General features: G+C 38.3%; 5 protein-coding genes across 7 annotated transcripts; 4 read left to right on the top strand and 1 right to left on the bottom strand.

Moving 5' to 3' along the window:
* The first annotated feature begins 4,369 nt into the window (after positions 1 to 4,369).
* On the top strand, positions 4,370 to 7,939 carry LOC126624227 (BAG family molecular chaperone regulator 2-like). The gene is made up of 4 exons (XM_050293258.1): positions 4,370 to 4,716; positions 5,249 to 5,505; positions 6,857 to 7,003; positions 7,373 to 7,939. The coding sequence occupies exons 1-4, from the start codon at positions 4,500 to 4,502 to the stop codon at positions 7,535 to 7,537; spliced, it is 786 nt and encodes a 261-aa protein (XP_050149215.1). The 5' UTR covers positions 4,370 to 4,499; the 3' UTR covers positions 7,538 to 7,939.
* A 553-nt stretch (positions 7,940 to 8,492) lies between these two features.
* LOC126620774 (pentatricopeptide repeat-containing protein At4g21065) lies at positions 8,493 to 10,592 on the top strand. Its single transcript, XM_050289053.1, has one exon. The coding sequence runs from the start codon at positions 8,577 to 8,579 to the stop codon at positions 10,443 to 10,445; it is 1,869 nt and encodes a 622-aa protein (XP_050145010.1). The 5' UTR covers positions 8,493 to 8,576; the 3' UTR covers positions 10,446 to 10,592.
* Positions 10,593 to 13,174: 2,582 nt separating this feature from the next.
* On the top strand, positions 13,175 to 18,624 carry LOC126622085 (protein BREAST CANCER SUSCEPTIBILITY 1 homolog). 3 transcript variants are annotated; one of them, XM_050290736.1, is made up of 15 exons: positions 13,175 to 13,349; positions 13,729 to 13,782; positions 13,892 to 13,962; positions 14,061 to 14,174; positions 14,244 to 14,279; positions 14,482 to 14,954; positions 15,187 to 15,300; positions 15,391 to 16,362; positions 16,493 to 16,593; positions 16,771 to 16,957; positions 17,041 to 17,138; positions 17,232 to 17,358; positions 17,476 to 17,641; positions 17,774 to 17,892; positions 18,023 to 18,624. In XM_050290736.1, the coding sequence occupies exons 1-15, from the start codon at positions 13,291 to 13,293 to the stop codon at positions 18,377 to 18,379; spliced, it is 3,048 nt and encodes a 1,015-aa protein (XP_050146693.1). In that variant the 5' UTR covers positions 13,175 to 13,290; the 3' UTR covers positions 18,380 to 18,624. The 3 variants fall into 3 exon arrangements, with proteins under 3 accessions (XP_050146693.1, XP_050146695.1, XP_050146694.1); XM_050290737.1 differs by having other exon boundaries at positions 13,176 to 13,349; positions 15,403 to 16,362; XM_050290738.1 differs by lacking the exon at positions 14,244 to 14,279.
* Positions 18,625 to 18,796: 172 nt separating this feature from the next.
* On the bottom strand, positions 18,797 to 20,398 carry LOC126622088 (uncharacterized). Its single transcript, XM_050290743.1, has 2 exons — positions 20,065 to 20,398; positions 18,797 to 19,796 (listed from the first exon to the last, which is right to left on the bottom strand). Exons 1-2 carry the CDS (start codon positions 20,156 to 20,158, stop codon positions 18,967 to 18,969), a joined length of 924 nt encoding a protein of 307 aa, XP_050146700.1. The 5' UTR covers positions 20,159 to 20,398; the 3' UTR covers positions 18,797 to 18,966.
* A 4,145-nt stretch (positions 20,399 to 24,543) lies between these two features.
* LOC126622086 (F-box protein SKIP19-like) lies at positions 24,544 to 26,239 on the top strand. The gene is made up of 2 exons (XM_050290739.1): positions 24,544 to 25,043; positions 25,267 to 26,239. The coding sequence occupies exons 1-2, from the start codon at positions 24,658 to 24,660 to the stop codon at positions 26,024 to 26,026; spliced, it is 1,146 nt and encodes a 381-aa protein (XP_050146696.1). The 5' UTR covers positions 24,544 to 24,657; the 3' UTR covers positions 26,027 to 26,239.
* Positions 26,240 to 27,852: the final 1,613 nt, after the last annotated feature.

Here is a 27,852-nt window from a genome sequence, read left to right as displayed (position 1 = left end):
TGACATGCGGTTCATGATAAACAGGATCCGAGGTTTATATGCTCCAGAATATTTTTCCTAGATTCATTTCATTTGATGAATTTAGCTTTTCACCGGAGGACTTTTCGAAGTGTTAAATCCGCAATGTGTTCAAAGTAGGATTCTTGGATTCTGATGATGACAAAGTTGGAAGGAAACTAGTCATAATTAAGCATCTGGAAAGGAAAAGAAAAATAACCCGAAAACACGAACACGAACTTGCGAAAGGAAAGGTACAGAAGTAGCGAATAATGTGATTATCACCAAGAACATCCTTCTCAAAGGCCATTCTAATGTTTGCTTCTGTTACCTGGTTTTTCTTATGTCCGGAGACGAAAGGATCTTCAAAACCATCGAGTCTCCTCTTCTGAATGAACTGTAAAGAGATAAAAAGAATAGGGATCACAAATGTAGGTCCAGAGGAGATGTGGAATTCAATAACCTTCTTTTTCGTTTCTTTTCATGTTACAAAAATAGAATCAGGGTAAATTCATCAAATTCGAAATGCCAAATTCACACAACTCAAATTCGAAAGACAAAAATGTTCATCACAAAAAGACTTACAAGTCTAAGACACAGACTCAAGTATCATGAATATGCACAAAGATGGTTTCATGAGCAACAAATAGGAAAAAAACCTTAGAAAAAGTAAGAAATCAAGCGAATACTTGAGTATCAGTGTTTTCTTGCCTCTGTGTGAGTTTCGGTATCCATCAATCGTTTGTTTTCATGCACAATAACAGTATGTACTATGTAGCAAAGGAACTAGGAAACACAAAAGTTATTAAATGCAAGTGAACTTCACTCTGAATCTCGAATATCAAGTATAGGAGAATTTTGTCTCAGACAAAATTAGACAGACACCTATTGAATATTTGTGTCTACAAATGTGAATCATTATATACATATCTTTGAACAGAGATTGCTGGAAAGGAATTAACACGTAGTTCTTATATGTTTGAGTGGTGACCTTCTCAGGCCTCTTCCAAGTGACCATTTCACGATCAAAAGGGTTGAATAAAGCGCTGATTGCCATATCACTGCGTTTAAACTTCACGTTCTACTCTTCAAACGTGAAGCTCTGAATAGTGAACCCATAAACTATAAGAGCAAACAGCAGATCCATATGAATGAAAAAACACAGACAATACTGTGTAAACCCTTCAGCACGCAGAAAATGCACTTCATACGGAGTCCAATACAAGCTCTACCCCAAAATGAATAAATATAAATTTGGAATATTTAATTATTTTCAAGTTTATATGTATGCTTAAACCGTCATGTTTATTGTTTCTCTCTAAACCTTAAATTAATAAAAGACGTTTCAAAGCGAAGGGATCATTAACGAAGGGATAAGTTAATATTAAGGAAAACTAATGAAAAATGTTTGAAAACTTTGAGTTTTAACGATAAGGACAAAATAAAGGGTAAAGTGAATAATACTAGGTTTGACTTTTTAGTGTAAAAATGTAATTTTTCGTTAAAGTGAATAATACCGCGGACTTTTCGGTAAAACTCCCTTAATATTATCCAATACATCATTTTGAGAAACTCAAATATATCGGTGCCAATGAGTATGCCAACAATCAACATTTGTGCGTCCAAAGCATCACGGGCAGATGCAGAAAACTACCATATCTGTGTGAAAAACAGATACCATGCATCAATTAACAGCAACAAACACACAAGTAGCAAAAACAATCGAAAATTTGAAACTTCTCGTCGTCGAAGCTTCTTCTTACCAGTTCCAAACCCTTGGCTTCAACATCCATCTGTTTAGTGACACTGACACATTAAAGTTCCAGCCAACTTCTTCTATCAAGTCACAAGACTTGACAGAAAAGAATGTGAATTCAGCGGCTATCAAGCCTTTTAGCCTACGCCTAATGATCGAAACACGAAACCAAAATGCATAAAACGTAAAATCAAACCTTCAAAACAAAACCGATGTCTTATGCGATTATATTACGGGCTTTATATTTACGTCTTGGCTACAAATCAGTAAGCCCATGAGATTATATTATTTTTCTCCCCTTCTCTCTACGGAGAGCAACGTACATGAAATATATAGAGAAATTATATTCACACACCCCAAATTACTTGATCCATACATTTTTACTTTTTTAATATTTTCTACACACCATTAACACTTGATAGAAAAATATTAAAAAATTAAAAGGGTATGAGAGAAGTAATTTAAGATGTGTGAATATAATCTCCCAATATATAATGAAGAATTAGTTTGCCTACAAACTCTAGATGTCGTAAAGTTCGTCTTCGTATATCATCAAGTTCAAATTCAATACATTCGAATTGTTCATTGGACGAGTAATAAACTTTATGAGTGTTCCTAAACAATGATATCACTAAAAATAAAACTTAGCTACATGAGAAAATCTTTCGCGTATCTTGCTCTTCAAATAATAACAAATTTACAATGAAAAATCTTATTACTAGGTGATATTAGAACTATAAAATCTTTGAGGATCGTTATTAACAATGTTATTATAACTTTTCCAATCTAAAAAATTTTTGGTGAAAAAATTAAGGAAGAGGGAAGGCTACCCATTTCAGGGTGAAAGCATATCATAAGTCTTTTAGAGGAATTACTGGGGGGCTCTTAGCCTCTTATTTTGTTGGTTCAAATCGCTTAACATGAGGAGTTGCCGACAACGAAACTCAAATCTAAGCCTTAATTTAACGAATAAAACAATCTTTACCAACTCAATCAACTTTCATTGACAGCTTATCCTATTCAGAGTTGGTTTGTATGCTTATCATATTTCCCATTTTTCCAATTGAAAGCCAAGTAAAGAAAATATCTAGGAACAATTATTCAACAAACCCAACTTGTTCAGACAAATGTTTGATGACGATTCGTACGATATGTCACTTTCTGTAACCCACACTTGTCGTTTTCACCCAGAAATAGGTGATCCATCAATGTCAGCTGATTTTTTTTGCTAACAAAACTACAACTATTTCATAAAATTATTACCATATATAAAACAAATTTGCGTTTAATCGACTACAAATAATCATTTGTCGCTTTATCGATCTTTCTCATGACTTTGTATTACTAGTTTGAAATGTTATGGTATCGGTGAAATTATTTTCATAAAAAATATGATGACCGGTGAGATTTATTTTTTATTCTAAATTTCTTCTCTTTCACTTGTAATTGTATACATCATTTGCATTGTGGGTACTTTAAATATGGTGTGAGACACTCCAGACTTAACGATATAGTACTTACACCTCAACAATTAGTTTGAATTTCGATTCTTACTCATTCCTCAAAAAAAAAAAAAAAAATTACACTAAGATCACGTTTAAGTATTACAAATAATAAGCTACTTCATCATATAATCTACTTATGGATGCAAAAATTAAGACTCAAGCAACGAGCCACTTCGATGCATCTAAAAAATACGGGAGTGGGGCTAAAATATAACAACATGAACGAGCCACTGCTAAGGAACATGGAGTGAGATACTGGGACTTGGAGCTCAAGCCTTTTATGCCTATAAAAGGCCTAGAATACCACCCAAATGGGGAAAGGGAAAAGAGAAAAGAAAGAGATTGTTTTATATTTTACAAGCATCCTGAACAAACATTGACTTAGCATTTGAGTGTTTTATTACATGTCTCCCTCTTCCCTCATTGATAGCAAATGAAAATAATGTCTATCACTTGTTGATGGAGGATTAAAGTGACTGAATTTTTCCGCTCCAACACTACCACAATTGTATGGAGTTTTCAGCCATGTACCGACCACCCTCCCTCACATAAAGTCACAAAGAAACATTTGGAGGCATAATCACTTCGGTTTTAACCTCACTGATAAGTTGTTAACCCTTAATTGTCCCTTCATAATACAAATTAGCACAACTCTAAGCAACAATCTATGGCATATTTGAAACTTAAAACATTTGTTCTACCTTTGGATCAAACAACTTCCAACTCCATCCTACGGTTCTGATCCTCCCTCATCCACAATTCACCATCCGAAACTCACACGCGTCAGTTTCTAGGTCCCACATAACTTCACGTGCCAACCTTTTCCTCCAAAGAAAACGAAACCAAGGTGGACCCATCACAGTGAAACCCAATTACTTCCGTCCACGTGTCAACGGTAAAAGATAAAACTGGACAACTTGTTTTCACTTATCGTGGATCATTCCTTCGACTGTCGGCAAAGTTCTCTCACTGCTTAGCTGTCACTCCACACAACCCTGACGCACCCCGACACGTGTCACTTTCCCATTCGCAAAGCAATCCCCCCATGGGATCCAAATCCTTCCCGTCATGTGTTCGAACCAAAAACCACACTATATAAACCCCCACACATACGACACCCTGTTCGTGTCGGCAGAAAACAGCGCATTAATTCGAGCCGTCGAGAGATATTTTCCCGATCAAAACCCCGCGCCGTCTGAGATTTTCCCGGAAAATTTCATCCGAATTTCCCAAACCAAAAAATGATGAAGCGGAGGTCCAATGCAAACGGCAGAGCGCGGGATAGCGCCAACAGTACGACGTCGGTCGACGAGGAAGTTGCGTGGGAAATGAGGCCCGGAGGAATGCTGGTGCAGAAGAGAGGTGAGAAATCGGACGCTCCGGCTCCGAATTTGCGGCTTCGGATTGCTTTCGGTGCTCTCCGTTACGAGATCTCGGCCAGTGCTCAGTCCACATTCGGTAAAAATGATATTGATTTACCGTTTCGTATTCTTTTATTTATTTATTTATTTTGCTTTCTGTTTGGCTTCCAAGAAAATGGGGGTAAAATTAAGAATTATCATAGCATTTTCTCGCTAACCAAACACACTACTGATGATCACTAAAGCTTATGTTACTTTGATCGTATTCCAAGTTAATTACTCAATGTCATGCTTTTAATTTGTCAACATATAATTGTGTGTGGTTGACTTGTAATGCAATGGATCATTCTATGAATAATTTGGAGAGCAAAGTTGATTACATGCAATCACGTTGGCGGAGCATCGCTGTGATTGTATTCCAAGCTAATTGTCATGCTTTGAACTTTCTAAGCATAAAACCGTTCGACGATTGACTTTAGAATACCGTCACAATAACATCCAGCATTATAATTTAAAGAGGAAAAATGTTAGATTACTCCACGTGCAACGTTGTTGGCGGAGGGGTGGTGGCGAACTGTGAGGGTAAAGTGGTAAATTGACGTGGGAATTGACTGAACCAAACTCTACAGGGGAGTTGAAGAAGGTTCTTACGGCAGAGACAGGGTTACAGCCTGGCGAGCAGAGGCTGTTATTCAGAGGAAAAGAGCGAGAAAACGGCGAGTACTTGGACATGTGCGGAGTCAAAGACCGGTCAAAAGTCGTACTGGTGGAGGACCCAGCGAGCATCGCGAGGAGGGCCGTTGAGATGCGTAGGAATGCCAAGATCCAGGCCGCACATCGCGCCATACTGGACGTGTCCAGGGAGGTTGACAAGCTCGCGGAGCAGGTGAGCAAAAACCCAAACTTCCACTTCGACACTTGATCACTGTTCACTTTGTTTTTGTATTGTGTGTTTTTTTGGTGGGACAAAAGAGTGTGGAGTAAGGTCAGCCGTTAGATTGGAAGTGTGATGATTCAGTCAAAAGTGGGTGAGACAGCTGGGTTTGGGTGTTGAATCTTGACCATTAAGTTGGGGTTTAGTGGGGTCCCTAAGATTGATTAAAATGAAAAGAGAGGTCATTTAAACAAAAGATAAATGTTAAGAGGACTTTTATTAATTAAGGTTTTTTATGGATTCTCTGTAATCTTACAGTTTAACGTTAATTTTTATGTCAATATTATAAAATATTATGCTAAAAACATAAAGCGGCAAAGTTCTATTTTGAGAGAGTTTTATTAGTATTTCTCTAAACATAACTTGCTTTGTAGAGCAAGCTTATATGCAACTAACACATTAATGTGGTGGTATTTTTAATTATTGATGGAATAACATGTGAGAAAATTAAAAGTTACGAATACTCATGATAAACTTAAAATATCATCATATTAGTATGTCGGACCTCACAGTTACATATAAGTTTCTCTCCATTAAGCGGAGATTTGAAAAACACGATAGAGTCATTAAGCGGTGATTTGGTGAATGCCCAGTTGAAATTTGTGAGTGAACCACTGGTTGGTTGGTGCGGTTGTTGAATCATGTAATTAAATTGGTAAATATGGTTTGGAAGTTTGTATCACATTACAAGCTTCAGATTGGTTTGGTGTTGAAGCTTCTTACAAGTATAAAGTTTTGACTTTGATGTGCATCTCCCACTCTTAGTTATATAATTATAAATCAGTTGAACTGTCCATTGTATCGGGGTATGTCTGCCTGAACCTTACAGGTTACTCTTTTACCAGAAATACCATGGTGTACATTCATATTGCACCAAACCCAGAATAGGATTCCATTTTGTGGGATGTGAGACTACTGGTCGATTAGTTGTCTCAAACGGAATTCAGAAGTTTTTCTTAAATTGCGTCTCTCTAAGGATTCATATGATGGATATTTCATAGTGTTTCGAAGTATCGGATACTCCAGACCTTTAATTGTTAGATCTTTAGTCAAAAACACAAAAATCAAAATCTGACAGTTGAATTTCGAAGTATTCTATACCCTGGAGCATCATAAAATTTTTGTAGTGCAACTTTAGGGAATCTCAATAGTTTATGGCGTAATGCAAGGTCCTTTTAAGCCATCACCTACGTACCTATCTCCTTCTTTTCGTCACCAATCATGCATGCATACGTTTAACTATGATAAATTACTAGATAATTAACAAAATGAATATTAAATATTATATTTTCGCCTTCAACAGGTCTCTGCAATTGAAAAATCCATCTCAAATGGAGTCAAAGTACCAGAACTTCAGATAACTACACTAATTGAGATGCTCATGAGACTAGCAATCAAGCTGGACAACATTTCTGCAGAAGGAGATGCTTCTGCTCAGAAGAATCTGCAGGTAATAATATGTCTTCAGTGGTCGTTAATTCAAGGCTTCAGCTGCATATGTTGGTTAGGTCTATTAATTGGGCGGAGCAGTGTGCTGACGTGTTGCAGTAGTTTAAATATATATGGAAAGGGTCCACCAAATCCTTCTCATCAAATAATTCGGACTCTTGAAATTTAATCCAACGACTAAAGTTATTATAACTTTAGAGTAGGCCCTTGTTTGTAGCCGTTGGATCAAATTTCAAATGTCCGGATTGTTTGATGAGGATGATTAGGTGGAAGGGATCCGGAGAGGATCCCTTTCCAATATATATAGTCTTTGTCAATTAAAAAGGCCTTAACCAAAAAGGAATTTTAATTTAGAAGTTGCTTTTTCCAGGGCAAGAGGGTGCAGAAATGTGTTGAAAGTCTGGATGTACTGAAGATATCAAATGCAAAGGTGAAGCCTGTTGTGGTGACAACCAAATGGGAGCCTGTTGTGACAACCAAGTGGGAGACTTTTGACCCTCCTACAACCACAGCTCAATGGGAGTTGTTCGACTAAACTTCGACGATGACTGCGACTTTTTTTTCTTCATCTTCATTGCTCGTTCGTTTTATGTAATTAGCTCGAGATTGGGGCGTGGCGAGCTACCTGTACTTACAGCTTCTTCTTCCATATGGACATCGCCAATAAGTGTTGGTAATGATAAGTCACATATAGTTTAGATAAATGTAGTTTTGTCGCAGCACTCTGATATTTTTACTTTGCCTGAATGTTGTGGAGTGGACATGCAGTTTTCTCCATGAAGGCGTGGTTTTTAGTCCAAATCAGTATTCTATTGAGTATGAACGAGAGAATATAATGTTCTTTTATGACATGTGATTACAACTATCACGTAATGATCTCTTGTATTTTGTTTTCACTTGAAATCATACTGGATCGGTTGTGAGAATGGGAAGAAAAGTCTGATATAGCAAAAAGTTTCGAGGAACATGAATACAAAGATGGTACTTCCTGTATTTGACCCCCACATTAGTCTCACTGGCCTCACCCGATATGAGAACTGCCTTAATCAAATATTCCTACCGAAGTTATTTCCCATGAACAACTCCATATTTAAATCTAAATTACTTATTAATAGAACTTTTTTTTTCAACCAAAACTCTAAAAAATATCAGCTAACCCTTTCATCAAACTGAATAAAAATATGTATCATGTAAAAATTAGAAATTAAATAAAAAAAAAAGTAAATTGATTCTATTCTCCCTAATGCACCCTCGAGGGTGTGCACAACGGCTGTAGGTTTGCTATCCCCAATTTAGTGTCTCTAATTAAGTTATAGTTAATGGGTTTACACGTATCAAAATTTGAGATAAGAGATACGAAGAAGACACTGAATTGGGACAGCAGACCTGTGGCCCTTGAATGACACATATCGAAAAAATATAGTAAAACGACATAAATGAGAGACGTATTTGGAAACAACGGATATATGGCCTCTACTTACGCACTTTATATTCACCGCATTGGGTACAAATGGAATGTTATACCTATCATTGAAGCAAGATAAACCCCTTTTTTCTCACAGGAACATGATCTAATGCTCCGAAAGCATTCCACACTCATCCACCCAACTTTTGCACATAAATTCTCAACCTCCTTAACTCACAACCTCAAAGCCCACTTCTCTACCTTTGCACCCTCCTCACAAACTTCCCCACAAAACCCAATTGGTCACCTTCTCCAAAAATGCATTGCTCTCCTGCAATGCTGTGCATCCTCCAAGTCCAAACTGCAGCAAATCCATGCCTTCTCCATAAGGCATGGGGTACCACTCAGCAACCCAGACATGGGCAAACACCTCATCTTCTCCATAGTCTCTCTCTCTGCTCCAGTTTCCTATGCCCACCAAATATTTTCCCAAATAAAAAACCCCAATGTGTTCACATGGAACACCATGATCAGAGGCTATGCTGAGTGTCAGAACCCAGTTCCTGTCATCCAACTTTACCACCAGATGCATCAAAGTTCCGTGCAACCTGATACACACACTTACCCTTTTCTTTTGAAGGCTGTGGCTAAGTTGATGGATGTTGGAGAGGGTGAGAAGATACATTCTGTTGTCGTAAGAAATGGGTTTGAGTCATTGGTGTTTGTTAAGAACGCATTGCTTCATGTGTATGCCTGTTGTGGGCATGTTGAGAGTGCACACAAGGTGTTTGAATCAATGTCTGAGAGAGACCTTGTCGCTTGGAATTCTGTGATTAATGGGTTTGCTTTAAACGGGAGGCCGAACGAGGCTCTGACGATTTTCAGGGATATGAGTTTGGAAGGTGTTGAGCCGGATGGGTTCACCATGGTTAGCTTGTTATCTGCTTGTGCTGAGATTGGGACTTTGGCTTTGGGTAGGAGGATCCATGTGTATATGTTGAAGGTGGGATTGACGGGAAATTCGCATGCTACGAATGCGCTGCTGGATCTTTATGCAAAGTGCGGAAGCATTAGAGAGGCGCAGAAGGTGTTTGAAGTGATGGACGAAAGGAGTGTGGTTTCTTGGACTGCTTTAGTTGTTGGGTTGGCTGTTAATGGGTTTGGTATGGAAGCACTTGAGCTTTTCAAGGAGTTGAAGGGAGAGGGATTGGTGCCCACTGAGATCACTTTTGTCGGCGTATTGTATGCCTGCAGCCATTGTGGGATGGTTGATGAAGGCTTTGAATACTTTCGAATGATGAAAGAGGGGTATGGAATTGCGCCGAGAATAGAACATTATGGTTGTATGGTTGATTTGTTAGGCAGGGCGGGCTTAGTGAAACGAGCATATGAATACATTATGAACATGCCCATGAAGCCGAATGCTGTTATTTGGAGGACCTTATTAGGAGCATGCACGATACACGGGCAGTTGGCTCTTGGGGAGACTGCAAGAGCACGCATCTGCGAGTTAGAGCCTGGACACAGTGGGGATTATGTGCTCCTCTCCAATCTCTATGCATCTGAACACCGTTGGTCAGACGTCCAAAAGGTCAGGAGGACAATGCTTAGTGAAGGGGTGAGGAAAACTCCCGGATATAGTATTGTTGAGCTGAGGAATTGTATTTATGAGTTCACTATGGGTGACAGATCTCATCCACAAAGTGAAGAGATATACGCAATGCTAGCAGAGATCACGCGATTGTTGAAACCGAAAGGGTACGTGCCACATACGGCAAATGTTCTTGCGGACATAGAGGAGGAGGAGAAAGAAAATGCTTTGTCGTATCATAGTGAAAAGATTGCAGTTGCCTTTATGCTCCTAAATACTGCACCAGGGGTCCCGATTAGGATTTGGAAGAACTTGAGAGTTTGCGCAGATTGTCATCTTGCATTTAAACTCATATCGAAGGTTTATGATCGGGAGATTGTTGTGAGGGATCGTAGTCGGTTTCACCATTTTAGAGATGGTTCTTGTTCTTGTAGCGATTACTGGTAACATTTGCAGCAAGTTGTTTCATATTTGTCAAACTCGAACGATAATGAGCATGTTTACGCGAGATTTGGCATAGTACGTGTCATAGTTTAAATGGACATGATATATTATTCATTGCCCATCCAATTAGTGGCGAATTCATGATTCAAATCTTAAGATGCTCGGGGGACAGGCGAAGGGAAAGGGCCCAAGGGCTGGTGGACAGGGCTCCAGCGTTGGGCAGCCCGAGTGAAGGTGGGAGCCTGAGGGCCAGGTCCGTGGAGGATTGCCAGCCCTGCAGTCCGAGGTGGGTGTGACGTCAGGCTAAAGCCAGGCCTGGCGTCGGTCCTTTTTTTATTTTTTTTGTGTCAGGCACGTGGCCCTCACTCGCAAGTGGGGGCGCGTTAGCCGACAAGTTTACAGGGCACGGGGCCCGCGCGCCAGGAAATGCAAGTGATCGTTGGTAAACCACGTGGCTTCCCACGGTCCGTTCGATCTCAACGGCTCTTTAATATGAGTCGTTCGATTTGAAACGGTAATAAAAAAAATTGATTTAATATTAACCGTTCGATCTGAGATCAACGAATGATATTAATCTGCTTTATAAATTAAAAAAAAAATAGTTTTAAAATTAAGAAAAGTTACCGTTGTGACACGTGGCACAATCTGGAGTGTTGGAATTTAAATTTTTTTAAATCCAACGGCAGAGATTAATTATTTGAATAAAAAAATTAAAAATTGTAAAAAATCTGAAAAAAAAATCTGAAAATTAAAAAAAAATGTTTCTACTTTTCTATAAATACCTTCTTATTATCATCTACCTTACACCACAATTTCATGTGTTCCCAACTATTTTCAATCACATTCCTATCTTTCTCTCAAAGTTTCAATCCAATTTTTTTCAACAAAATGACTATTGATGCAGGTACGAATTGGACGTCTCTTGAAGATGTTGCGTTGTGTACTAGCTGGGTTGAAGTTACTCATAGTTCGCGTACGGGTAATGAGATGCAGTTGCGAGAAATGTTGAGTCTTATTCATACCAATTATCTTGAGAAAATTGGTGGTAGTAGAACCAAAGAATCAATGTCTAGTTGTTGGAAATTACTTAGCCAATCGTTTACTATTTGGAGAGACGCCTTGACACAAGATAGTAGTAATGTTCGAAGTGAGGAAAATTATCTTTTCGGATAATGACACGTGGTGCAACGAGAACGATTTAAAATCTGATCAAAATCTATCCTCAAAGATTCTGAAAAGATAACGACACGTGGCATGATGACATTGGATAAAAATCTTATCGAAATATATGATCAATAATAGTCGTTTTGGGTAAATGACACGTGTCGTAATGAGAACGATTTAAAATATCTTATCCGAAATTACAAATAAATTTATTTAGTATTATTTTGTAAAAAAAAATAATAATAATATTTTATTGCCTATTGCCAAGGCTATTCAAGTGCAACGGTGGAGATGCAAAAGGCAGCTACTGTTCATTAGGGGAGTTACTGTTCATATAGTGGATTGAATAGTGGATTGTCTGGGGGGAGGGCTCCAAGGGTGGAGTTGCTCTAAAGGGTCTCAGTGTTAAAGGTTCTAGTTTTTAGATAGAAACAAAAAGCGAAGCGCTAAAAAACAATTCAGTTTATTTACTGAAGCATTTTGCTGAACACTTAGTGAGTTTGTTGTTGTCAGCCGCTGGTTTGGTATTGTTGTGCTTTGAAAAAAAACTGCTGTGAGAATAAGCGGTTGTGCTGTGAGAATAAGCGGCTGTGAAATAAATCAGCAGAGTGTTTGGTAAACTTTTTTGTAAAAGTGCTTTTGGAAAAAAAAGCAATCTGATAGTGGGTCTTTTCATTAAAGGAGCACTGTAGCTCCGTGTGCTTTGAAAAAAAACCAGTTTTCCAAAGCTGCAAATAGCAGCTTCAGCTTTTTCTTTTGATTTCAGCTTATTTTCACAGCAGCTTCCAAAATAAGCCCTTTTTTTTTAGTTTACCAAACACCTAAAACCTTCACAGCTTTTTTTTCATGGGTGTTTTTTTTTAAGTACCTCACTCCCAAATCACCCCCAAGTTGCGTACATATCAACACATATTAACATATGCCGAAACAATTTGATGAGTGCTAATGAGAGAGTTTGAAGAGTGTTGTCAACGCAACATGCAAAAGACATTTCTTCAGTCATTGTGTGAGCACAAAAAGGAACCGTACCAAACATTTGAAGGTTCTCAAAAAATCTTCACATGTATATTTCTCAAACTCTAGATGATTTAGGACCACCTACCTCCCAACATGCATCCGTCACCACATCTATTAATACTATGACAGATGGTGTATAGCTTGCGTTTCAAGTACACTAATCAAATTAGTACAAGCTAAATCTTTTGTTTGATAAGCCCATTAAATTTCTTTTGGCTAAAGAAAAAAGTTCTAAATAATGTTGCAAATATTTATATAAATTTTGTTTTGTCTAGCGCTGACATAAGGAAAAATAAAAACAAGGCATTTAAATCCGTGAAGCCGATGGTGAATTCGATATCAAATTAGGTTGTTCATTGTGTGATTTAGCGAACCCCTCTTCTCCTTAGTGTAAAAATAACGATGTATTAAAAAAAAAAAAATCCGTGAAGCCAACCAAGCCCTAAAGTTGAAAATTTTGAAAACCCGCCAAAGAGTGTTAGCTTGGGATATTTTGGCGGCTTAAAATTCAAAAAGCAAAGCTTCGAAACGAAGCTTCATCTTCCTCAACATATAAAAAGAAGGTGAGATCTCCCGCTGCGTTCAATCAATCTCTCTGATCAAAGCAAACAGCAATCTCCACCTGCGTTCAATCAATCTCTCTGATCAAAGCAAATAGCAAAGGAAAATGGAGACTCCTCCGCCCCACCTCGAGAAAATGGGCAGAGAACTCAAGTGCCCCATCTGGTATCCTCTCTCTCTCTCTCTCTTCTCTCTCTCTCTCTCTCTCTCTGTATATATATATATATATATATATATATACATTTGTTTTAAGATTTGTTTGTTTTGATGGGAAAGTTGTAGGAAAATTATGGGGAAAAACCCAAATAAACGATACCCAGTTTGTGCACTTTGATATCTGTATATTTGTGTTTTACGAGAAATTTAAAGGACCCATTTGAATACAGCTAAATTTTTGTATTGAAATGTAGTAATATTCAAATGTACACTAATTTTCTCGGCAGCCAAACAGACCCTTTACATGATTTTGTCTAGAATTCGGTTAAAGATTTGAAATTTCTCTTCACTCCGCTAATGGGTTCGATTTTCCCCATCTGTTTTGCAGTTTGAGTCTACTGAGTTCTGCGGTTTCACTCAATTGCAATCATCTCTTCTGCAAGTAATCTCCTCCTTCATTGCTATTCGCATATGAATGTTAGTTTTAATTGGCTGTGTTAATACATGGAATGTGCTTGATCTTATTGCCAGTGTTTGGTTATTCTTTACAGCGCTTGCATTGTGAAGTCGATGAAATCGGGTTCCAATTGTCCTGTTTGTAAAATTCCATATCGGCGTAGGGGTATGAATCATGATGCTTTTATTATTGTTTTGAACTGTTAAGAGAGTAAGATTGTTTTATGTGAAATCCAATATTCTTATCGATAATTTTTGTTTTAGAGGTTCGCCCGGCTCCTCACATGGATAATTTGGTTAGTATTTACAAGAGCATGGAACATGCTTCGGGAATTAATATATTTGTCACTCAGAATGCACCCTCAACTAAATCATCAGGTATCATTTATGTACAACGCATAAAATGTGTTCAAATGTTGTTCTAACTTTTATTTTCGTAAACGACAGAGGAGATACGATGCAGCGCAACATTACAGTTGAATTGTATGTCCACATGCACTTTTGATATGTCAGTCCGGAATTATTTATGTTGTCAGTAGAGTACAAGATATTGACAACACTTGCACCACTTGATTATATCCTATCATGTTAAGATACACTTCTAGGTGTTTTACTTTTTGGTTTTACATGTACTATAGTTTGAGTAATGCACTTTTTTGTTTTCATTTGGTTTGCTTTATTAAAGATGGAAAACAGCAAGCTGAAGATGATTTTAGCCATGGCGAGCATGATCTTCCTGAGTTTCAGGATAGAGCTGAGAAACAGAAAACCTTAAGAGGAAAAGGATCCAGGAAAGCTAAAGCCAACCTGAAAAGTTCTGGTTCTATTTCAATCAAACCTTCATTTCCAAACAAGAAAAGGGTTCAGGTTCCACAGTGTCCTATTTCAGAAACCCCAACACGCCATCAAAAGTTAGAAGGTGATTTAATGGCTGATCGAGCTAAGCAGAGTTCAAAAACACTAAAGGAGAAGCCTGTTCTAAATGAAAAGGGAGAACCGGTGCTGTCACCTTTCTTTTGGTTGAATGACAAAGATGTAGAAAGTTTGAGTCAGTTTTCTTTCGGTGATCAACTTACCGATCTTCCATCTCCAAATGTTCCCGCATTCAGTGATATCAAAGACTCAGATGATGAAAACTCTGTTAGATTGACCCAACCGGTGAGTGTATAACCTGTTTTATACCTTTGAAATGATTTGTAATATTGCTTAATTGATATGGCAGTAATGCCAAATCATTGGGCTGGTTTATTTTTGTTTTTCATCTTAGATATGTGCTACAGAGTTCTTTACTAAGCTGGCAAGTTTATATAATTTCACTCATCAGGGCAATTCAAAAAGTGTATTATTTATTTAGATGATGCCATAAAGTTATCATGATAATCTCATGTAGGGGGAAGTGCACGGTACATCTGCTCATGCTGCAGATTTATTTGATAGTGAGATTTTTGAATGGACACAAATACCTTGCTCTCCCGAACTCTTCCCAAGTCCTCCGAAGATGCAGGTATCAGCTCATTTTGCACCTCATATGTAATTCTCCCTTCTACAAATTCTAATATTGTCTAGTCCTTCAATATTGCACAAAAAATCACAGCTTTCACTGCAGGGAACTGAAATGCAGGTTGGAGAGGATGAAAACGATAGAGTTCTATTGAAGGAACTAAAAGAAATCTTACAAAACAAGAAATCAGTTGAGCTTTCTGCTAAAAGTGCAAGGTCTAAAAGAAACAAAAAAAGTACTGGAAATATGGATTTTCTTCCAGATCTTCCTGCTTCTGGAACTAACGCGGTTACTAATGAATCTGACAAGCGAGGTAGGAAGGCAAAGAATCTCACTAAAAGAAAGTGTGCTACAAGTCATACAGATCCAGGAACAGATATTAATGTCACTTCGAAGGGATCTGAGGTATTTTATGAAGGACAAGCATGTGAGAATAACGGTAGTTCTTTGGCTAAGACTCGCAAAAGGAGTAAGAAGGAACATTCATCTGTTGTTGTAACCAAGCCCACATTGGGAAAGAATGCAGGCGGTGATGAACCGTTCAGTAAGAAAGCTGGAAAAATGTGTAGGGAGGTCAATGACAAGAACAAGATTGACCGCCCAGTAAGGTCAAAAAAACAAAAGATGGTCTCCATGCGACAGACAATGCTTGAGGAGGTATCAGAAATACAGAAGCAAGCAAATAAGGATACTCCTACTGAGTTGTCTCTTATAAATCTTCCTACGGATAACCAGAAAGCCTCCGAATCCCGGAATAAATCCAGAAAACTTGCTAGAAAAGACAAGTTGGGAGATCGAGAACTGAAAAGGAACAAAAAGGTGAAAGTTTCTTCTGATGACAACTCAAGGGACAATACTTTTGTTGAGATTGGAGAAGGTCATGGGCATGTTAATGAAAATGGAAATCAACCTGCTGAGAAGAGCAAGGGCAATTGTAATGTTGTAACTAATCAATCACCAGTGCAGAAGCTTCCTTCATTGACAAAGAATGTGGTCTTGAAGAGATGTGAGGCCATTCCTAGTAAAATTCAATGTGCTTTCTGTCTTGCATCAGAAGAATCAGAGGTATTTCTCACTTCCTTCCCTTTATATTCTTTTTGACAACTCACTATTTTCATCCCCTACTCATCTGCATATAAAGTTCACCTATAGAATTCAAAGCTGACATTCATTACCGTCAAAACCTTAATTACAGGCTTCTGGAGATATAGGTCACTACTATAATGGCAAGCCTGTCGCTGCGGATCACAATGGAGGACTCAAGGTTATACATGCACACAGGACCTGCGCTGAATGGTACAATACACACACACACACACACACACACACACACACACACACACATTCTACAAATAAGCCAAGACATAGTTATGTTTATGAGTAGATTTCTGTTTAACAAGACTGAAATTAATTTATTCATAGAAGCATTTCTTTAGATACTCTCAACTTATAAATGCTCAAAAATATGTGCAGGGCTCCCAATGTCTACTTTGAAGAAGATACTGCTATTAATCTTGAAGCTGAATTAACTAGGAGTCGTAAAATTAAATGTTCTTGCTGCGCAATTAAAGGAGCAGCTCTTGGGTGCTACGAGAAGAGTTGTCGTAGGAGCTTTCATGTCACCTGTGCAAAGTTGATGCCTCAATGTCGATGGGATACTGTATGTATAACAAAATAAGTGCTATTTTCATTCACTGTTTTCATTTTCCATGCGGTATTCTAATTCCAAGTGTGTTGAATCAGGACAATTTTGTTATGTTATGCCCCGTTCATGCCTCCTCTAAGTTGCCAAATGAAAGTCCTGAATCTCAAGCAACGAGGAAGAAGAGCAATCCTAAAAAGTATGTACTTTTCCTCGAATATCTAAAGCTTAGCACATGCAAACTCATATTTTCTAAGATTCTCATTTATGCATTTTTCTTTCTCTGTTATAGACAACCGAATGTTGAATGTCCTAAAGTTGCTGCTAAACAAGACAGCAATACCCCTCCAGATCAGAAGTTTTGTGGACCGTCCAAGAAATTGGTTCTTTGTTGTTCATCCCTCACAAATGCAGAGAGGGTAAAAGAGCTTCTTAGAGCCTTTTTTTTTTGTTCTTTTTTTTTTTTTCATTCTCTTCCTTTTGGAAATTGAAATGTTCTAAATAGTTTCACTAATCCTTGCTGGTTTGAACTGCAGGAGTCTGTCGCTGGATTTGAAAGATTATCTGGACTTATGGTTTTGAAGAATTGGGATTCTAATGTTACACATGTTATTGCATCGACAGATGAAAATGGAGCATGCAAAAGGACCCTCAAAGTTTTGATGGGTATCTTGGAGGGGAAGTGGATCCTGAATGTGGAGTGTGAGTATTACTGTTTCTGTTTGAAATGTTCTCCCTCAAGCACTTGGACTTTACAATTATAAGGAGTATAGAAGCCTGACATGAGCTATTTATATCTGATATAGGTGTGTCTTTGTCTGTCTGTTTGTGCAGGGATTAATGCTTGCACAGAGGCCATGAAACTAGTTGATGAGGAGCCTTATGAAATCAAGGTCGACATTTATGGAATCAGGGATGGTCCTCGACTTGGTAGACTAAGGCTGCAGAACAAGGTTAGCTTTTCCTTGAGTTCAACTATCATAACGAAAAGATCAGATTTTCATGAATTCAGGATATGCATTTGTCCTTGTTGGGTACATAAACAGGTTACAAGCTTTTTTTAACGAACTGTTTTATATGCAGCAACCAAAGCTTTTTGATGGATTCAAGTTTTACTTCATGGGAGACTTTCTACCTTCGTACAAGGGGTATCTACAAGACCTTGTAATAGCTGCCGGAGGAACGATTCTGCAAAGAAAGCCTGTTCCAGAGGGCCAAAAAGCCTTGTCAGCCGGTTCCCCCAAATGTCAAACCTACATAATTTACAGCCTCGAGCTGCCTGATCAATGTCATCGTAGCAAGAAGAGTACGATTTTCAACACTAGGCAGGCTGATGCAAAGGCTTTGGCCAGTTCCGATGGAGCCATGGCAGTGAGCAATTCATGGGTTTTGAACTCCATTGCTGCCTGCAAGTTACAAAATCTTTCTGATTTCGAATAGTATACATACTGCAGAAGTCCTGTAAATGTTTAGAACTTCTCCAGAATCCAGTTCTTATTTCAATTTAGTTACTTTGTGGTTCTTTTAAACTGTGAACATAAATGATTATGTAATTCTTCGTTGCTTCCAATCAATTATGGCTTTCAATCCCTTCAATGTACAACTCCAAGTTTTGGGAATTGCTTGAATCAAATCTGTGCTGAGCAGTTAAATTATGTGATGCAGCTGCTGATTTGTTACCGAAATTCTGCTGTACAGAAGAATGTGAGAAAAATCAACTATTGATATCCAGGATGAACTACGAAACAAGAAGAAAAATCAGAATTATACAACTCTTTCGGCCATTTTTGATGCAACCTAGAAACCTGAACTAATCCATTGCAAAACAAATATGCAACACCACTAAATCTCTTCTACTTCTGACAAATTACAACTACTTTCCTCATTTATTATATAAACTCGAAGAATTTTAGTTGTTTTCATGTCTTGGCAATCGAAAGACAGACTGACAAAACTGCAAAAGTGGAGAGACCAGGCTTTTCTGGTTTCTAGTCACCCCTTGTTCTAATGCAACAGTACGAGGCAAATTAAGTAGTGTTGATCTCAGTGTTGTGTTTTGCACTTTCACCTTTCTTCGGTTCATGCTTCGAAATCTTCATACTGAAGCACTCAAAAAGATGTTCCAATGCTGAAATCTCCTCTTCGATATCTGCTGCTTGCTTTGTGGCAATCTTTTCCTTGAGGACATGTATTCGGTCTAGGCCTTCTTGAACTTCCACCCTCATCTCCTCCATCGCAGAGTGCATCCCATTGTTTTCCTTTTGTGCGTCTTTGATCTTTCTTTTTAAGGATCTACAACCATCAAGGGACTTAAGGAGTAGCTCTGAAAGCTCCTTGTTTCGCTCCTGGAGTGCTGCATTCCCATGAATCTCTACCCCATCTGCACACCTCTTCTCCTTGTGTTCTGCTGCACAAACTTTTACTTTTGCCAACAGCATCTCGTTTTGTGCTCGAAGATCATTGATATGTTCCTCCATCCCACTCAATTCGTGAACCTTTCTCGCACACTCCAATGCAATAATCTCCTTCTCCTTTCCCAAGCCTGAACACATTATTTCTAGGCTCTTTCTCACTGCCAAGCTCGCGCTAAGCTGTCTTCTCAACTTTTCTTTCTCATCAATTATTGGCTCCGGAGGCCTTTTGTCCCTCAGAACATTTGGCCTAACATCTGTATTGCATCGCCGGAGCTCTGCTCTCCGCCCAATGGTTTGAGATTTCTGAATCCGGGTTTTAACATCATCGATTATCGTCATCATTCCCGCCACCCTTTGCATCTTCCGGTCATCATTGTCTTTTGTGCTGGCCTCGTTATGTTCTTGGATTAGCTTTAATAATAACTTCACATTGGTGGCAATGCCTAAACAGATAACAATAAAATTACACAAAAACCAGTACATATTGCAGCGCAATTTATTCTTTTTTCCAAAAGTTTAATTGTGATTTTCTCACAAAAGAATAATATCGGAAAAATTGTTGTCTTAATTCAGAAATTAGAAAAACACACAATACATGTCATTTTGCAATGACTTTAATATTCATGACTACAAGCAAGCATTGAAAAATTGAGATTTCTTCAGCAACAATCTTCTACATATATATGTAATGCGTATGTATGTATAGATTACCATCAAAACTATGATCTTCTGGGCGGTCTTTAGGGGTTGTGGAAGAAGCTGGCAACAGTACTGCAGGAGATGGAAATGCTCGAACCCGGTTCATATTCACCCCGAAAAAAACCCGATCAAAAACGATCTTTTGATCTTCAGGGGGAAATGGTGGATATCTTAAAGATCAAACAGAAGAATTTAGTATTTGTTTTGATTAAGATTATGCTCTAATAATTTACTAACAACATAAAATATTTCGAGAGATCCAAAAAAGAGAGACTGCCTTTGCACTCTCTCTCTCCTTTCTCTAGCTCTTGGAAATTAAAACCTTTCTTCTTCTGTTTGTTTGATGTTCGTCAAAAGCTATATGTAAATATAAAGAATTGGTGGTTCTTGGTTGGTAATCATGCGGAATTATTGGTGACGGTTTGACATTTTCTTTGGCTATTGGATGCTTTTACTTATTACACAAAATGGGTGGAGTCGTTCCCACTTCCCATGCAGTCAAGTTAGTTAGTTTTCCCTTTTTATTGCAGAAAACAAAAAAACAAAGGAAAAAAGAAAGAAAGAAAGAAAATAACACATGTTGTTGCTGGTTTGAAATAGAACCCAAACAGATTGTCCGGAAAAAAACACAAATTTTGGACTCAAGAAACTAATTAAATGTCACTGACATTATGATCTTTAGTGATATTTTTTTTTTCATTTGTAAAATTTAAATCGCATGAATAACAAGTTTGTTACCAAATTATGGCTGATGGATTTTGTGGTTTAGCCACAATATTTTGATATTGTTGTATTAAAAAACAATTAAACAGGAGTAAGGGGTTTCTTGGCAAACAAACAATAATATATCATACACAATTAAGAAGTAAAATAAATATGATCAAATTGGCTAGAACAGTCTCCTTTCTTCTAATATGCAACTCATATTTTGTCTGTTTTCTAACCTAAGCGGAGTATATGATATAATAAAAATATAATAATAATATAAGAAAAAGAGTCCACCCAAATGCATGTTACCATATTACCATATCTCTACCCTTCTACCAATAATGTAATCATTCTCCGAATCACAACCCATACATATGACATGGAGCACCATTAACGCCACCATTTTTATTGATTTTATAAAATAAAAAAAATAAAAATTCAATAGTTGCCGTGGCATCAGACTGACTGCGTATTTGATTAGGAGACCGTCCACCTGCTGAAATCGAGGGTCTATATATGATATTATAGTTGTAAGCCTGTGAGTATCAAAGAGTGATTTTATTGTTTCTTGATATTCAAGTAACTCGGTCAACGAGTTATTTTGTTGAGAAAATCTTGAGATCTCGTTTTGGTTAAGATTAGGAGGCCTTATCTTGTGCAAAATCAAGAGACCTTGTTTTGGTTTAACAAGAATTCAATACAATTGTGGACTATGATGTAATCCTATTGACTTGGCTTAATCCCTTATAATCAGTTAATAGGCCGGATTATAAGGATCTTATCAGTATATTAGGAAGCTCTTGCACTCACATTTCTAACCCTAATTCGTGCTAAACCCTATTTGCTAGCAAGGGACTCACGGCTGCTTGAGTGTAGAAGACTGTCTTGCAAACCCTAGTTATCATGGCAGGATCTTGTTCCGGTAAATCATCAACCTAAAACTACGTTGCATGCTGCTCCTGTGTTGTGACTCTTAACATGCTGAGTTTATAACCCTAACGATAATTTGAAAGGAGGCTAGTTTTGCAAGGGAAGTGGGAAAGAGACCTGAAACTTATGTAGTGAATGCTTTACACATCGTACCAATGTATTAAAGTGTTCTATTTCTCTGGTTCTTCTATTTCTTCTTCTTCGTGAAGTGTTTTCTATTTCGATCATGGAAAGGTTGACTACATAGATTGAGTTTTCGATTGAACTGGCTTATTTGGTTACAATGCAGATGAAGAATGATATGTTTCCGAATGATTCCGTTGATATGACTATGAATTTGCTGCTGCTGCTGCAGCTGAAGATATCGCATTTATCATTCCGACTGATCGTATTGTCAGCCTAAATGACTACTGGATTATGATGATGCTTATGAACTCCCAGATGAAATCTACGATGTCTTTTATTTGAATTAGACATCTTCCAGCAGCTGAAATTTGGATTCTGGTGGTCTTCAATTTGGAAAGAAAAGAAAATTAAAATACTTAATTTACCTATCCAAACAGACCTCTTCAAGGCGGAAAATACTATGGAGACCAGTACGGCATAATTTGGTGTGGAATATACTTTTTTCCCTTGATTAAATTGAAATTCCTAGTAAAATTTTATCAAGATCTAAATAAATAAATCCTAAACCCTATCCTCCTATATACCTATTCATCTACCATTCTAATAAATATCGTACTCTTTTAAAAAAATAACATTATTTTGTAGATATGAGCATAATTACATTAACAAATTATTTTCCTTCTGCATCTAAATTCACTCTTTGAAATTAATTAAATTAGAATACTCACTACCAAAAAAAAAAAAAAAAACACTATAGTTTTTTCTTCTTTTGCTATATATTTACCGTTTGATACCAACTAGAAATACTGTAGGTCCACTGTCCTGCTCAATATCAATCACCGCCTCATAAACTTCATATTTCTCTTTGGTGTAAATCACCAAACACAAATCAGCAGCTAAAGCCGCCTATATGGTCAAGAGAAACTGGACGGAACTCCCAGACGACATCACGGCGGTGATAATTTCACGGCTGCCAGTCATCGACGTCTTAACGAGCGCTCAGATTGTGTGCAAGAAGTGGCATAAAATCTGCAATGAACCTCTGGCGTGGCGCACCATCGACATGCATGGTCACAATCCCGCTACGTTTGACAAAATGTTTAAGATGTGCCGGCATGCCGTGGATCGTAGCTCTGGTAATTTGGTCAATCTCAGTCTCGGATACTTCTGTAACGATGATCTCCTCGAGTATATCACTAACAGGTCTTTTCCTTTTTCGATATATATTTTGTTCATTAAATTAATTATTTTTGGTTTTTTTTTTTTAAATTTCTTTGTGGGTAATGTTAGGAATATTAAATTTGGAGACAAAATTTACAAACTATATGATGTATCACTAATAGGAATGAGCACGTTTATAACGTTTAAATAATAAACCAATCATCAACTTTCATGTCTTTCTAAAATTTTGTCTACAAATTTAGTCTCTCTTTATAATTGATTTTCAAATAAAAATACTACTAAATTAAACGGTTTGATCATTGATTTTCTTAATGTTATCTTATAGAATTTGTTTGATATGTATTTCTTTGTGTAATGGCTAACATACGTCTTCATCGTAATCCTTCTAATAGTTCAAAGAAAATAAGGCGCATCCTACTTACGGGTTGCCGTAGCATATCAGATAAAGGGTTGAGTAGAGTGGCCTCAGAACTTCCTTTGTTAGAGGAGCTTGACATTTCCTTTTGCGAAGGGATCTCACATAAATCTCTACAAGCAGTTGGCCGCTCTTGCCCTCTCTTGAAATCATTCAAGTTGGACAAATGCGGGCTGGCGAAGCAGTTGGCCGCTCGTACCCTTGACGAGATTCGTCGCTTCTTTTTTGAGTATGCAGACGAAGATGCACTTGCTATAGCAGGAGGAATGCACGGATTACAGCACCTCCAACTTGTTGGGAATCCACTTTCTGTTATGGGATTGCAGAAAATTCTTTATGGTTGCCCTCATCTTAAGTCACTTAAACTGCGCTGGTGTTCAAATATTAATGTAGCGACCCAAGTTTTAGAAGAAGATGCGCTGCACAAATTAAGAAGTTTAGAATATTCCCAATTTACTGATGACAAGGGTTTGTTCTCAAGAAGTTTGACGGACTTTGTTTGACTCTCAAATGACCAAATTCAAGTGTATTCGATATAGGTTTTTACTCTATGTTTAGATGAGGAAGTTTTTAAGATTATTAAGGAAAATCAGAATTGTGAAATTCGAAATTATGAAATTCATTTTCTAGAAATTATGAAGTTTCTTGTTTGGCTATTGTAAAACTATAATGAATTTATGTAAAGAAAATGCAAATTACAAAAGCTTAGCAAGCATTAGGTTACTTTTGTCCATTACCATTTATATGTTCATTTGTAATTGCTCAAAACAACGAGAAATTCTTGTGTTCGTCCAAAGGATCACGCACCAACAAGAAAACATACAGAACCAAGCAAGACCACCCCTTCCCGCCAAGAGTGGAGTTAACCAAAGACCTCCTTGACCAACCTGAAAACAACGGGGTCCCCTTAGTAGTCTCTGGCATACAGGTTCCTAAAAAACAAGGGTAATTTTGTCTATTACAATTTATACATTCATTGTTTAAAATAACGAAAAATATAAAAACGTCAACGATCACGATTAAAAATATGAAAACGTCAACGGTTGAACCCGGAAAGGTACCGGCCCAATGGAGGCCCAGAACCAACCAGGCCCATAAGTGTTCTTCGTAATTGATCAGTTATCACTCGTTTCCCACTCTCCTTAACCCCGAAACTGAAAACCCTAGCCCTCCATTTTCCCGAGAAAATCCCAATTTCGAAACTTTCCCGGAAAATCCCCGAATCCAATCAAGCAAAAGCCTCCATGGGGAAGAAAAGAAACAAGAAGCCCCAAGCCCCCCGATTCCAACCCCCTCGCTACAAGTGGGTACCCAAATCGAGACCCGCCACAGTCGAAACCCGAAACTGGTTAGAACTTCCACGAGACGTCACCGTTTCAATCCTGTCCCGACTCGGGGCCGTCGGGATTCTTTGGAGCGCACAGTATGTGTGCATGGCTTGGCGCCAGATCTGCAAGGACCCTCTCATGTGGCGCACCATCGACATGCGCAACGACGGCGATTTGGATGATGTGATGTTCAACTTGGATTTGATGTGCCGCTGCGCAGTGGATCGTAGCGCCGGCAATCTCGTCGATCTCAACGTCGAATACTTCGGCTCTGATTGCCTCCTCAACTTTATCACCGATCGGTATTGAATTTTCGCTTTTGTTAAATTTTTGGTTTTTGAAATGTTTTGGTACTGTGGTTTCATTAATTTGCTAAAATTGAATCAATAGATCCCCGAATAGACGTTTACTCGATCGTTTGCGTATGAATTTGCTCTAATCAATATGTTAATTTGATTTTGATTTTGTTTTTGTGTATTCTGTTTTTTGTGGATTGGATAATGTTCATCTGAAATATTGCCATAGGTGCCGTGGAATCAAACGTCTCCGGTTCACATATTGCTACGGTATAACAGATGGGGGGTTGAGTGAAATGGCTTCAAAACTTCCTCTGTTAGAGGAGCTTGAGATTTCTTTGTGTGACAATCTGTCGTCTAAATCTGTGGAAGCGGTTGGACGCTCATGCCCCCGTTTGAAGTCATTGAAACTGAACAGAGAGTGGTTCAGATTCCCGGATGATATGTTTGATTACTCTAATGATGAAGATGATGATTACTTTGATGACGGTGATTATGACTATCCTGTGATTGATGATCAGAATGGTAGCTCTGCGATTGCTCCTTCCCGGAAAGATACCGAAGCACTTGCTATAGCAGGAACGATGCATGGTTTACGCCACCTCCAACTGTTCGGGAATCAGCTCACTAGTGACGGCTTGAAGGCAATTCTTGATTCTTGTCCTCATCTGGAGTCACTTGATGTGCGCAATTGTTTCAATCTTAATCTGAAGGGAGATGTGGAAAAAAGATGTGCTGATCGAGTTAAAAACTTGCGGCTTCCCTTTGATTCAACTAAGGACTACGAATTTTCTGCTACAGCCTATTATGGAGATGGAACCCCATTTGGAGATTTTGATGAATCTGAGTTCTTTGGCTATAGGGATTATCTTGATGATGAGGACGACTTCGATGATGATTATGACTATGATGAGGCTAGTTACTTCTCAGATGATAGTGATTGGTATGATGATTTTACTAAAATTCGAATTTCTGATATGTTGTTCTGAATTGGAGACCATATAGCAGCAGAAATCTGGGATGCAGAGGTATTGAATTTGCAGGGTATCAACTTCGTTCGTCCAAGGGATCCTGAATTTCGCCGTGAACTCAATTTTCGGTTTGGTAGCAACATGGACCTTGTTGCCTGTTCTGGGTATGGAAAGAGAGCTCAAAGTTATTTGTATTGTTGTTTTGCTACTAATTTAAAAGCTTTCTTGAGATCTCCTTTTCTGTATATTTCTTTTGTTCCCCTGCATCTCAGTTTTGCATAATTTGGTTCCACATTGTAATTTGGGATTTCAAATTTACAAGAATGCGTTTTACTTGTGGACTGAACTGAAACGAGTCAAGGATAAGTCCATGCAAGGGGCAGAACCAAGTCCATCCCAAAGATGAACTTTAAGATATCGTTTGGTATGCAGAGACATGACGGGTCGGAACGGAGAGGGAGGATGCCCTCAGATCGAAACAAGGAGAAAGAAGGAGACGGAGAGGTTATAATTTTGTGTTCCACGGATGTGGAACGAGTTGTTCCATGAGGGTGAGGCGGAATGAAAATTCACACAAAATTCGTCTCGTGGAATATCACGTTCCATCCGTTTTAGGCTTATCAAACGTGGTACGGAACACCTTGTTCCATTCCGTTCCGTCCCGTCCCATGTACCAAATGGTACCTAAGCGCAAGCGATTTTATGGAAAAGCGCCTCGTATGTGTTTCTTTTGTGGTAGGTCGCGTTGTCATACTTTGTATTTTATTTACACTCTAACACCCTCGGTGACTGAGATTTCCGGCCAAAATTTTCGGTCGGACCAGTTACAAAAGTTACTCTCCGCAACCTTTTCTACGTACGTATGTTCGTTTTGGGAGTCCATCAACAAATCAGCGTACACGTTCATCAACAAATCAACGTACAAATTCTAAATTGGGGATTGCTAGCTACCCTTTTCACTTGTGTTCCGTCCAAATTCGATTTTCTAGCTACCTCGTATGAATTGGAGACCGTCTAGCAGCAGAAATAACTCCGAAGCATATTTGAAAATCCGCTCACATTGTTTGGATGATGTGTGAAATTCATAAAGATATAGTTACTAGGTTTCTCTGTAAAGTTGGCTTGAACTGAAACATGTCAAGGAAGAGTCCATGGCCTGACGTAGGGCGAAGAACCAGTCACCATCAAGCTTGTAGCTCAAGGAGTTGTCACGGTTCATGAATCTTCTTTTAACTACCTACTCATGTGCACTTCATGTCTGCAGAGATATTTCAGAGTACCAAGAACACGGCTTGGTACACAAAGGGTGCGTTTGTTGCACCGGACTGTCTCGGACTGGACTAGTTGCAGGAACTAAGTTGGATTGGCTTAGAACAGACTAAGCTGGACTAGCTTAATGAAGCATTTAGTGCAGTGTCGGACTAATTTATGGACTAAAATTATTTTAGAGCCCAAAATATTTTTTTAATCTATATGAATTAATATTTTATTATTACTTATAATTTCAAGAATCATCTCGTGTATACCTCCTTTGTTCTCTCCGCCCACTTCATCCCTCCTCCGCCTCATCTTCTTTCTATACCTCCATTTTTCTCTCCGCCCATTGCATCCCTCCCATCTGCGTCTTTTCTCCTTCATTTTCTCTGTACCAGAGTCTCCATCCCCTTCTTTTCTTCTCCCATTTCACCTCTGTACCATTGTCCCCTTTCTTCTCCCTTTGTATTTATTTTGTTTCGCCTCAAAGGAAACGCCTAGCGCGGGAGCTGAAGCAGCAGAGTAGCAGAGATCGTTCATGGATCCTAAGTCCTTCAAGCGAAGATCAGGTGTTCTTTCGTGAAGCAAAA

Source organism: Malus sylvestris, chromosome 5, assembly GCF_916048215.2.
Source record: "Malus sylvestris chromosome 5, drMalSylv7.2, whole genome shotgun sequence".
NCBI classification, from domain to species: domain Eukaryota; kingdom Viridiplantae; phylum Streptophyta; class Magnoliopsida; order Rosales; family Rosaceae; genus Malus; species Malus sylvestris.
Note: the sequence above shows the minus strand (reverse complement) of the source record. Positions and strands in the feature narration are given on the sequence as shown.

Coding starts and splice junctions, on each gene's coding strand:
- LOC126622088 (XM_050290743.1), bottom strand. CDS start 20,158: ATGAACCGGGTTCGAGCATTTCCATCTCCTGCAGTACTGTTGCCAGCT. Junction 19,797..20,064: donor AGAAGATCATAGTTTTGATG/GTAATCTATACA, acceptor TTATCTGTTTAG/GCATTGCCACCAATGTGAAG.
- LOC126624227 (XM_050293258.1), top strand. CDS start 4,500: ATGATGAAGCGGAGGTCCAATGCAAACGGCAGAGCGCGGGATAGCGCC. Junction 4,717..5,248: donor CAGTGCTCAGTCCACATTCG/GTAAAAATGATA, acceptor CAAACTCTACAG/GGGAGTTGAAGAAGGTTCTT. Junction 5,506..6,856: donor TTGACAAGCTCGCGGAGCAG/GTGAGCAAAAAC, acceptor CGCCTTCAACAG/GTCTCTGCAATTGAAAAATC.
- LOC126620774 (XM_050289053.1), top strand. CDS start 8,577: ATGCTCCGAAAGCATTCCACACTCATCCACCCAACTTTTGCACATAAA.
- LOC126622085 (XM_050290736.1), top strand. CDS start 13,291: ATGGAGACTCCTCCGCCCCACCTCGAGAAAATGGGCAGAGAACTCAAG. Junction 13,783..13,891: donor TGCAATCATCTCTTCTGCAA/GTAATCTCCTCC, acceptor TATTCTTTACAG/CGCTTGCATTGTGAAGTCGA. Junction 16,594..16,770: donor CACAGGACCTGCGCTGAATG/GTACAATACACA, acceptor AAATATGTGCAG/GGCTCCCAATGTCTACTTTG.
- LOC126622086 (XM_050290739.1), top strand. CDS start 24,658: ATGGGGAAGAAAAGAAACAAGAAGCCCCAAGCCCCCCGATTCCAACCC. Junction 25,044..25,266: donor CTCAACTTTATCACCGATCG/GTATTGAATTTT, acceptor ATATTGCCATAG/GTGCCGTGGAATCAAACGTC.